The sequence below is a fragment of the Mytilus edulis genome, chromosome 3, assembly GCF_963676685.1.
Source record: "Mytilus edulis chromosome 3, xbMytEdul2.2, whole genome shotgun sequence".
Lineage (NCBI taxonomy): Eukaryota > Metazoa > Mollusca > Bivalvia > Mytilida > Mytilidae > Mytilus > Mytilus edulis.
In genome coordinates, this window is record NC_092346.1 from 4,543,639 (window position 1) to 4,555,919 (window position 12,281).

The following is a 12,281-nucleotide window of genomic DNA, read 5'->3' on the forward strand; positions in this document are numbered from 1 at the left end:
TCGGATTTTTTGTTTTTATGCAAGTTCTTTCGTCTAAGAAGCACTGAATTCTCTTTACAGTTAGTGAACCTATGATTTTAATTTATATTTAACCTTTACTTTCAGAGTTCTCGGGACTTTTCAATAAAAATACTATTTTCTTTTGACAATACTCAGGGTCACCCGAGTCTGAGAAAACGTTCATTTTTGGATTATTTGGGCAAGATAAAGGGTATCACACATATGAACAGATTCAGGAGATATTTTTCTATCTATATAATGACAAAAGAAGGCAATTTGCACTAGCTTGTGTGCTTTATTCATGTAATTTCCAAGAGAGGGAGTCATTATTTTGACATTTACCAAACTTAATTTTTCGTCGTCTGCAACATTAACCAAGTGCGCATAAACTTTTTTTTCGTGAAAACACAAGTAATGTAGTGTGTTTTTTATTAATAGAAACATTTATTAATTATCATGCATAAATATAATATAAGGGGGCAAACATTAAAAATTGTTCGTAATTGTGTCCAGTCGTAATTGCGTCCGGTAAGGCTAAATAATAGTGCCAGAGGTAGAAACGCAAATGTACATATGAAAACTAGCTCATCCCTAAACATTGGTCTAAATGTTGGTTTATATTAACAGAGGGTACAGATTGATTACATACAGGACAGTTAGCATTACTAGGATCACTATTCTCATTTTGTTTGTTGTTTATTTTTCTAAACGCGTCATCGATTTTTGATTCCTGATCAATTTTCTGTTTCTTCCTGCTACCAGTCATATCATCACCTGATAATCTCTTTCCAGATGAATGTCGTTTAGATTTATTTTGTCCGTTTCCTGAGAGATAACTTTGAGATGTATTATTTCCATTCCCTGATGAATGACCATGAAAATTATTGTTTCTTGATGAATGACCTTGAGATTTATTTTGACTGTTTCCTAAAACCTGGCTTTGTGATTTATTAGGTATCAATGTAGAACTGTCTGCTTTTGGATCTAATATTTTCAATGATGACCCAAAGTGTTTATTTGCCCAGACACTGCGCACTTTAGAAGCTACCTCACTGTCCACTGAAAAAACTGAAGAAGTTCTATTAATTTGACTTAATGGGTCATGATTTAAATTTGGTAACGTTTTATCATTGTCTTGAGGGTTATTTCCAAATTTCACCCGAGTCATTAAATCCTTTGTTTTAATACTTTCATTATGATCCATATTTGCTGAAGAATTTGAATCATAATTACTTTCATCTAAACTTTTTTCACTTAAAGAATTGTTCAGATTATTCTTCTGTTTGACATCTGTATTGTCATATTTCCAGTTTGATCCTGCACTGAAACTTTCATCAGGTTTTTCGCTATTATCCAACCCATCACATAGAATAAGATCGTCATCATCGGAGTCCGATAACATCAATTCGGCAAATTTTTTTTGGCGTAATAATTCTTTATCTGATATTTTCCCTGAGGTTGTGATTGCGTTAACACTTGTCTTAACAGTCTTTTTGGGCGAGACTTTTACAACAGACTTAGTTTTTTTAGGCGAGTCCTTTACAAAAGACTTAGAAGTACTGGGTTTATTATCATAGTTATATAGCTTTGATGTTGATGGTTTATCAGATTTATTAACTGTTGTCAAGACACCATTAATAACCATCTTTTTCTGTGAACTTTCTGATTGTAAACTTTGCCCTTTACCAAGAAATGACCTGATGTCAGGATTTGTCTTCTTTCCTGCTTTACCCAAATCTAAAAAAAATGTATGATAAAATGAATTCCAACATCCTCATCTCTTCAACTATCTGACACAATTTCTTAAACATTTGTGTGTGTGGGGCCTTAGTGGCTGAGTGGTCTAAGTAGTTACTACTGTAATCACTAACCAGTCAACACCGAGGTTGTGAGTTCTAACCCTGTGGTGCTTAAGAATTTTACATTTGTGATTTGGAATTTAAAAGAAAAACATATGTACTTTAATAAATGTAAATCAGACCATTATTTTTCTCATTAGAATTGTTTCACATTTAGTCAGGGCCTTTTATAGTTAATTATGAGGTATGGGTATTATAATCAATGCAAATCCAAAAACAGGACCAACAGATGTTTGCTGATTTTTCCCATACTTGTTCAAGTATAGTTAGACAAGTTTTTTCTATTTGTGATTTATGAATGATATGAGCCAATTAACATAACAGTATCCTGAAATGAAGCAAAAGTAACAGATGACTACAAACAATTAGGTATTTCTTTTCAAACTTATTGTGTGTAAGGTTGACTCAATGAACAGTATTTGGAAATTATATTTTTTCTTTTATTACAAGAACAAATTCGTCAGTACAAACCTGTATCTTTTTTCTCCTTATTTGTCTCATTCTTCTCCTTGTTTTCACTTTTATCTTTTGACTTCTTTTTCCCATATCCGTCTGGTTCCTTTATCTTAACATACGTTCCATTACACATGTTCTTATGGTCCTTCCACCAGGGGTCTCTCTCTGATGGAGCTCGGTTCATGGCTCGCTTAACATAACCAAAGTATGGTTTTCTATTTTGACACGGTCCATTACATCTCCACCAATGTTGTCTGAAATGGTCCACCTCGTCATGGAAATTATGATACACCTGTAATTAATTGTGTTAAGGAAGTTGTGTAAAGCCTCCTAATTGGGTTTTTGATTATGTAACTACTTGGTCGTTTTATAGTGATTATTTAATTTGATTACCAGACCAAGTATTCCATGATTATTTGATTATTTGATTATTTGATAATCTAGGACTGTTTTTTTGATAATTTGATTATCTTGTTTAAAAAAAAAATTAAGAATATTTGTGATTATGTGATTACTTGGACAGCCCCATGAAGGGCCTCTAGATAGAACTAGACATTCTGAGCAGTTTTGCATAATCAGATTTTAAACACTTACTTTCACTTTAACTTGATGTTCTATAATTAGCCATGGCAGTCGTGTTTGTTAATTGGCAGGAACAAAAAGCATAACAGAAATATATAATCTACATATATACTCCTGTGTGTTAAAAAATTATCACATAATTTCAGGCATTCTTAAAGGTGTTAATGTATAACCTACCACATTTTGTATATAAACATGTTGTCTATGTTTTTGCACATTAATCAGGTTTATATTATTACATGTATATAATTTGTCATTTCAAGTTTTGTTATAAACAGAATCGCTTTAGCTATTTGTTGAATATCAAACAGTAACCTATATAGCTATATTTGCTTGCATCTCTATCATTTAATCTCTGCTTGATAAATATCTCATTGGTAAATTTCTCATTGGCAATCATACCAGATCTTCTCATTTTATATTTGTAGGACAATCTTTTACAGTTTACAAATACAACTTTATCCAGAAGAAACCACAAGCATGACAAGTGACAGTTATAGCTCATATGCTAAAAATAGCATATAATAGGTCCCTGATTTATCCTTCTTATGAACTTTGAAATTGAAACAAAAAGAAAAACAAGAATGTGTCCCAAGTACACTGATGCCCACTCGGACTATCATTTTCTATGTTCAGTGGACCGTGAAATTGGGGTAAAAACTCCAATTTGGCATTAAAATTAGTAAAATCATATCTTAGGGAACATGTGTACTAGGTTTCAACTGGATTAGACTTCAACTTCATAAAAAACAACCTCGACCAGAAACTTTAACCTGAAGCGGGACGAACAGACGGACAGACAAATAGCTTACGGACGGACAGACGGTACGACAAATGGACAAACAGATCCACAGACCAGACAACATAATGCCCCTCTACTATTGTAGGTGGGGCATAAAAATACCAACTGCAATATATATATATAGACTAGGCCACTGAAAGCTGAATTTTGGTTCAGTTGGTGGCCAGGTGGTCTAGAGCACAGGACCCAAAGCAGGTGGTGTTTTCTCTATACCCCAATAGCACTGAGTTTGAATCCCAGCAATGGAAGAACAAAAATTTGCTTCCCCAAATTTGCAGATTTAAAATTGTAGTGCTGATATTTATAGGTATTATCAATATTGATACTCACTGTCAAATTATTTATTCTTTACAAATGATGACATGGCCTCCTAATTACATATCTATACTCACAGATATTTTAGTCCCTGTGGCATCATTAATCCTGTACATGTGTTTATGGAATTCTGGTCCATGTCCATCATGATCCTGTAAACAAAGACATTAAATCAATACAATACACATGATACAAGCATTTATACATAACAACAAACAACATTTATCTCCATTAACAGTGTGTAATTTATTTACCTTTTTGTTGTACTAGTTTACTAAATATATTTGATGTTAACCCTACATACATTTGTAAAACTCACTGTCAGACTGTAAGCAGATCAGAAACTATATAGATTCAAAGTGAATGCAAAATAAATCAATTCAAAGTATGATGACATCATTTTTTCTGGGAAATAATCTAAAATTACAATTTAAAACTAACCTTATTATTATCTGTAATAAACAGGTAGGCATGTATCATCTCATGCTATAATAAACAAACAAATCGATAACAACAAGATTGACAGGAAATGATTTTTCTGCATGTAAATGAAATTTACAAATCTCGACCCTGAACCAGGATCAAGTAAAACATGTAAAAAGAATAAATACATTTTTGTAGGGTTCAGAAATGGAAAGCACAAAATCAATCTTAGTTTCCCTGTTTGTGGTTTAAAGATCTACAACTCAACAACGATAAAAGCTAAAATTATGAAAATCAACTTGATCTTCATGGATCAGTCATCACGGTCATAGGAAATAACAATATGAGCATATCTTAATTTAAAAAGATTTTATCAAAGCTTGTTTGAGTTATTGCAGGGCCACTGTCCCACCTGCCTAACCACCAGCCTTGAATCCTGAAAATGTGACATAAATGTTATTTTTTTTGCTAGATATCTCTCAGGTCACATATATTTTTGTATTTCTGTTTACTCAACATGAACAAATTTCATTTAAACAGATTTTGTGGCTTACTTCTATAACTAGACATAAGTGACCTAAAGTTGTTAATTTCTTGGTCATTTTGGTCTCTTGTGGAGAGTTGTCTCATTGGCAATCATACCACATCTTCTTTTTTTATATCTTTTTAAATTTACATAATAAACTTACAAGTAGTGTTTCTACCAGATCTCTTCGAGGTCGTAACTTTAACAATGGTGAACTGAGTCGAACAGAACATAAACCTCCTCGTCTTTCATAACAACAAAGTCCAGCACATCTGAAATATATAACTTCATTACAAACATTAAGAAAATAGAGAAGTTGAAAATCACCAAAAAGTATTGTGTGAACCCCTGTCTAAGTGACAAAAATAACTTTGACAAATGACAACTCACCAGAAATATGGTTAAATGTCATTCCAAATCTAATTTAGGTAAGGATATAAAGGCTATATATCTGACTTTGCATTTCAATTAAATGAAATAGTTTCAGTGGTTGTTATTTGTTGATGTGGTTCATAAGTGTTTCTTGTTTTTTTAAAAGATGACATTATGTGTATAAGACTGTTGGTTTTTTGTTTGAATGGTTTTACACTAGTCATTTAAGGGCTCTTTATATTAAAGCTTGCTGTTCAATGTGAGACCGTACTTTGACCTATAATGGTTTACTTTTACAAATTAGGACTTGGATGGGGAGTTGTCTCATTGGCACTAATACCACATGAAAATTGGTATCTAACGAAAAATAATGAATCCACAGTATTATAATCACATAAAACAATACTTTCATGGCAGTATGACAGAACTTTGATATATGAGACAGGGTTAATACCCTCTCAAACTAACATTCCACAAGTGTACTTACAGGGTCATTCTTGGGCTCCATTTTACTTCTATTCCTGCTAATCTCCCCCAGAAGAATTCTTCATTAAATTGTAAGAAGAGTTCCCTGATGTCAGGATTAGGGTCAATTGTTTCCCAGCTTTCGTCCACTATAGACAGGTTAGCACCAGGTTTAGATGCTGATTGTGAGGGCTGCCATGAATCACGATCCAATTGTTCTTGTAGCTCAAGTGCCAATAAAAAATCATCATCAATAAAGTTCATCTCGTTCTACAAAATAAAAAAAATAGATAATCTATTAGTATTACCATATAATATTATGCTGGTACATGGTATTAATTGTTCCTCCTTATATGCCTTACAGCTCTGGGAATTTTGTGAAATATAAAAACCATGTTTTGGAATCAATATTCTGTAAGTAACAAAATTTGTAATACTGTTCAATATTTCTCACTGTGGATACAGAAATGTACATGATGTATGATCTCTACATTGGATAAAGTCCTGGCCACCGTTTTACAAAGCATTCTTAACTTTATGAACTTACAATCATCATATATGGTGCTGAAGTGGTCAGTGTGTCAATGTTAGATCATTGATCAAACAATTACATTAACATCTTTGTATGAATATAAATCAAACAAAGAAAACATGTCTCATGTTTCACACCCCAATTATACTTAAAAAGAGGCAAACAAATCAAAAACAATTCTGATTGAAATAGTTTCAAAGAGTAAGCTTTGGGAGACTAGATTTTTTAAAGCATTTCTTAAAAGAACCATTTTAGAAGAAAATTTGAAGAAAAACCTATAAAAATTATTTAACGCCCTTTAATAAAAGGAAGAAAAGGGAGGCTAGTGGAGCTATTCTCTTGATGAATAGCGGACATAAATAAATTATATATTTTCCGACACTGTTACCAATGTTGCTTTAATTATTTACCCTGCAATTTAACAATGAATATTAGCATAAAAGTTATTTTCCATCCAACTTGTTTATGTTGTTGACATGCACATGGTTGAATTTGTTTTTAAATGATACCAACAGTCATGACCAAAACACATACAGCAATGAGGACCCATACCTGCCAACTTTTCAAAATGGCCATGGGGGGTTTTGCGTACAAATTGGCTGTCTTAGTCCTAAAAAACCTTCAAGGGGGGCTTCAAATACATTTTAATGTTGTTTTTTGGCTTTTTTTATACTTTTATAAGCCTAAATTCATTGTAAAATTAATAGTTTTGTTTAAAATTGTGGACAAAATTACTCTTTCAAAATTTCAATTTGGGAGCCTCCATGGGGGAAATCCCCCACAAATAGTGACAGTTGGCAGGTATGAGGACCCCATATTAAACTGTAATGTTAACCTAAACAATTGGTAAACAGTTATTTTAACATAACCATGATAACTGTTTCCTCACAACAGAAGCAAGATACTATATACGAATTATAGTTATCCCATACCATTGTTAACTCGTACCAACCTCAACTCGTACCACTAAAAAAAAGTTGTACCAATGAAAACTCGTACCACTGCTACCTTGTACCATCTTATGTGAAGCCATTTAAATGGTGTTTAATGATGAATATATACTTTAATTTCACTCAATACCTCTTAAGATTGTAAAATGTATATAATTTGAAAGTACAATGACTGCCAATTTGTAGCTAATGTTCCTTGTATATTGGATAGACATTACGTACCGTGGCAGATTTGCTTTGTTGTCTCCCTTGAATAGACTCTTTTTTAAACTTTTACTGATCATAACTATTGGATTTAATTTCTAATCATTCCAAATCAGTTACATTGAATAGATTTGGGTACTTTTCTAATGTTTCTAATTTTATTCATTGAAAGAATCCAGTATAAAATTCAAGTATTTCAACTTTATATTTTTAATAAGTTTACAACAACAAAAACCATAAAACATTCATATTTTTTAATATATTTTTAATGGTATGAGTTTGCAGTGGTACGAGTTCTGAATGGTACAACTTCCCAGTGGTATGAGTTTATGTTAGTACGAGTTAACTTTTTTGGTACGAGTTAATGTGGTACAAGTTTACGGTGGTACTTGTTAACTTAAACTTGCTTCCCTAAGTACCTCTTGTACATACACCATGATGCATACATTTAAAACTTGCTACATGTATTTGTCAACCAATTATTGTACAGTTATAATTTCGATAGCAGGATTACCATTGAACATATGATTTAAAGGTTTAAATTTTGTACCATATTTTTTTTGTTAAATACCACTTAGCAAACTCAAAGAAAGACAACTCTGATTTTCTGTCCTGCACTAGTGTTCAGAGTTTATCTCTCCATTCATGCAAGTGGGAAAACATTAGTATTACTCACCTTTTTTTAATACTAATTGACTGGTCCAGGGACTTGTATCATAGACCTCACCAGTTCCTCATTGACACCTTTTGGCTACCTAAAAGCAAAGGTAGATTCTGTATTAAATATTTTAAAAGGTAGTACGTTTCTGTTTTGTATATGATCACATGATGATGTGTATTTCCTTAAAATTACCAATTTTAGGGCAGCAACCCAACAACAGGTTGTATGATTCATCTGAAAATTTGTGAGGGGATAGATCTTATTCTGATGGACATTTAAATCTTGAAAGATTTGTCCTAAATGTCTTGAGTTTCAAAGATATAAAGCAAAAACTGCATTTTACCACTATGTTCTAATTTTAGCCATGTCAGCCATTTTGTTTGGTAGGTGGGGTCATCGGACACATTTTTTAAACTATATACCACAATTATGATTGTGGCCAAGTTAATTAAATTTGGCCCAGTAGTTTCAGAGAAGAAGATTTTTGTACAAGTTACAAAAAATGACAAAAAAGTTGTTAAAATTGACTATAAAGGGCAATAACTCCTTAAGGGGTTGACTGACAATTTTGGTCATGTTGACTTATTTGTAGGTCTTATTTTGCTGAACATTATTGCTGTTTACAGTTTATCTCTATCTATAATAGTATTAAAGATAATAACCAAAAACTGCAAAATTTCCTTAAAATTACCAATTCAGGGGCAGCAACCCAACAATAGGTTGTCCGATTCTTCTGAAAATTTCAGGGCAGATAAATCTTCACCTGATCAACAATATTACCCCATGTCAGATTTGCTCTAAATGCTTTGGTTTTAAAGATATAAGCCAAAATATACATTTTACCCCTGTCTTCTATTTTTAGCCATGGCAGCCATCTTGGTTTGATGGCCAGGTCATCGGACACATTTTTTAAACCAGATACCCCAAGGATGATTGTGGCCAAGTTCAGGTTAAATTTGGCCCAGTAGTTTCAGAGGAAAGATTTTTGTAAAAGTTTACGGACGCCGGACGACGGACACCAAGTGATGAGAAAAGCTCACTTGACCTTTCAGGTCAGGTGAGCTAAAAATGAAACTAAAGACATATGATTTTTATGTGATTTCTTAATTGTTTCAGAAAAGGTATCACTCCAACAGCTTGAAATTCTTTTCTGGTATTGGCAAACTTTTTGGGAAATATGTGACATCTTTTCACCCCTTTATTCAAAATGTTATAAACAAGTAAACGCAGATTTTTGACATTGACATGATCGATGGATACACCAAAAAGAAATTATGTTTTAGCATTTTAACTACTGGATTAGCTGCGAAAACGTACATGTAGCTCTTAAGGTCCTTTTGGTGATTTTTTATATTTGGGGACCATGCAAAAAAAAATCGAAGGACAATAGAGCTACATTTTCGCAGCTACTACTGGATATGAAATCTATGGAAGATTCTGATTACATACATATGCACATATGACACAAACAGTAAGATTAATTTGCAAGAAAGCAATGAAAAGGGGATATACATTGTAGATGGTAAAATTTATGAGAGTAAATTTTAATATTTTCTAACTGTTTATTGCTTCCTTATCATGCTTATCAAGGATAATCAATTTATTAGAGATACACCTTATCGCAATTATGCTATTTTGTCCGCCATAACTGGACATCACAAAAGTTCCTGTAAAATTTTGACATCATAATAGAAAATATCTGAGGCACAGTGGAAAAGTGATTGTTGTATGATGTCAAAAGTTGAAGCAGGACAGCTGATTCTCGGGGTCAAGAGGGACAGATTTCCAAATATATATGTAGTGATAAGGTGTATAGTAAGACCTCTTATAATTATTACATGTAGATCTTACTGTACAAATGCTTGACTTAATTCAGTTGTGTGTCATGTGTGTATTGTATATATATCTTCATATTGGAAATAAACATATTTATTCTAAAACCAGTTGTTGGCATGATACAGATTATGTTCTTCTCATATATATATTTTATGATGGTATAATACTAAACCCTTAATGGAAGGGATTGTACTTTATGGTGATGATATAACTTTCAATCAATTTAATTGGGTCTGGAGCCATAGCATGTCAGTAGTCTTTTGTTAATTTATGTATCATTGTCATTTTGTTTAGTTTCTTTTGTTACCTATTCTGACATCAGACTCAGACTTCTTTTGAACTGTGTTTTACTGTGCATATTGTTGTGTGCTTGTTTTTTCTACATTGGCTAGAGGTATATATGTGGAAGGTTGAGATCTCAAAAATCATGTTTTACCCCGCCACATTTTTGCGTCTGTTCCAAATCAGAAGCCTCTGGCCTTTGTTAGTCTTATATGATTTTTATTTCTAATTTCTTATGTATATTTTAGAGTTTAGTATGCCATCCATTATCACTGACCTACTATACATTTTTGTTAAGGGGCCAGCTATTAAAGCACGCCTCCCAGTGCGGGAGTTTCTCACTGCATTGAGGACCCATCGGCTGTTGTCTGCTCTTTGGTCGGGTTATTGTCGCTTTGACACATTCCCCATTTCCATTTTCAATTTTATATCATGTATGCATGATCGGGTCGTTGTCGCTTTGACACATTCCCCATTTCCTTTCTCAATTTTATGATGCTTTGTTTAGTATAAGTTTTTAAATTCAGTAAAAGGCTCACCAGTTGTATGTTTTATCACAGGCACTAGACGTTCTGTCAATAGTATAAAAAATATTGGCAATTGGAAGAAAATAGTGTCCATATAATATTGGCAATTGGAAGAATTGCCAATATTTTTTATAAATATTTTTTATACTATTGACAGAACGTCTAGTGCCTGTGGTTTTATGTGGGTCTCATTGGGGTATAAGCGTGACGAAGGATAGCCGATTTTTTGAAATCGTCACACTTGACGGTCAAATTATTGTGCCATGAAAACAGGAAATGAAGTTTAGTGGTTTAGCTGAACACTGGAAATTACAAAAATATGAAAATTGCTTACGTACATAGTGTAAGCGGGATACTGGAATCTGACAAAACTGTAACTGGGATTTGCGATCAGAACCCCCTAATGAGACCCTCTTTTATGCACAGGCACTTGATTCTATGCATGGGAAGACCACATACGTAAATATATGTTGATAGTGGGTCTTCCCAAAGCTTGTAAATATATGTTGATAGTGGCGTCTTTCCAAAGCTCGTAAATAAACGTTGATAGTGGGTCTTCCCAAAGCTTGTAAATATACATTGATAGTTGGTCTTCCCATTGATAGAAACAAGTGCCTGTGCTTTTATGCCTAATTAAAATAAAGTTTTCTATCTCAGACTCAGGTTTGTCAGCTGTTTTATCCAATATGTTTTTCTTTATTTCCAGGATGTGTACATCAAATATAAAAAAAAATAAGCTATTTCAAAATGATTAACTTTAGCGTCTTTTAACTTATGTAAATAGTTTGTTTACCAGAAAATTTATAAAAGTTCTCTGCATCTCAAAAGTTCATTATGTACATTTTTTAACAGTTAGGACAAGCCTGAAGAACTTCCGGGAATGTGAAAAATCGGATTTCTCGGACTTTTTCTATGTGTTGATTATATCACCGGAAGTTGATTTTTGGATTGGAATGTTTTGTGACCAGCCAAAAAGATGTGATAAAAAAGGATGTTTTACCTTTATCATCTACAAAAATACAAATTTAATATAAATAAGGTAACACATGAATGTTTTCTCCCTGTCTGACACTCACACTATCCTTGGTTACTTGAAATTACGCATGTAATGATCGGAACAAGACATGCAGATGGTTACTAAGACAAAATAATTACACAGCAGACGTCGAACTGACAGATAATGACTGTAAACACCCAAAATCATTGAAGATGTAATTGAAAATTTACACATCGAATTCTTAAATCACGAATTGTATGATGGCTTTTTTCACTCAGCAAACGCTCAGGTTCTCTACTTATTTAAAGACCTATTCTCAAGTCAGATTTTTCCCTTCAATTAGACAATTTAGAATATATACCTTAAAATCATGGTCAATCTGGACTATCTATTGTGGTTATTTATATTTGAAATTTAAGTTTTGAATATGTACATGTATATCGAAATGAATTCTTACTTGTGCTTAACAACATGTACATCATGTACATGTTA

General features: G+C 32.8%; 2 protein-coding genes across 4 annotated transcripts in view; one reads left to right on the forward strand and one right to left on the reverse strand.

Moving 5' to 3' along the window:
- Nucleotides 1-541: 541 nt before the first annotated feature.
- LOC139515647 (DNA-dependent metalloprotease SPRTN-like) lies at nucleotides 542-11,665 on the reverse strand. Its single transcript, XM_071305272.1, has 8 exons — nucleotides 11,586-11,665; nucleotides 8,163-8,241; nucleotides 5,823-6,070; nucleotides 5,127-5,235; nucleotides 4,456-4,500; nucleotides 4,092-4,166; nucleotides 2,331-2,607; nucleotides 542-1,737 (listed from the first exon to the last, which is right to left on the reverse strand). Exons 3-8 carry the CDS (start codon nucleotides 6,062-6,064, stop codon nucleotides 581-583), a joined length of 1,905 nt encoding a protein of 634 aa, XP_071161373.1. The 5' UTR covers nucleotides 6,065-6,070; nucleotides 8,163-8,241; nucleotides 11,586-11,665; the 3' UTR covers nucleotides 542-580.
- Nucleotides 11,666-11,697: 32 nt separating this feature from the next.
- The window catches only part of LOC139515660 (uncharacterized), a 207,419-nt gene continuing 206,835 nt past the window's right edge, over nucleotides 11,698-12,281 (forward strand). For all 3 annotated transcript variants that reach the window (XR_011662824.1, XM_071305289.1, XM_071305290.1), the window contains exon 1: nucleotides 11,698-11,831. The gene's annotated coding sequence lies outside the window, so the exon portion shown is untranslated. The remainder of the gene's footprint in view (nucleotides 11,832-12,281) is intronic.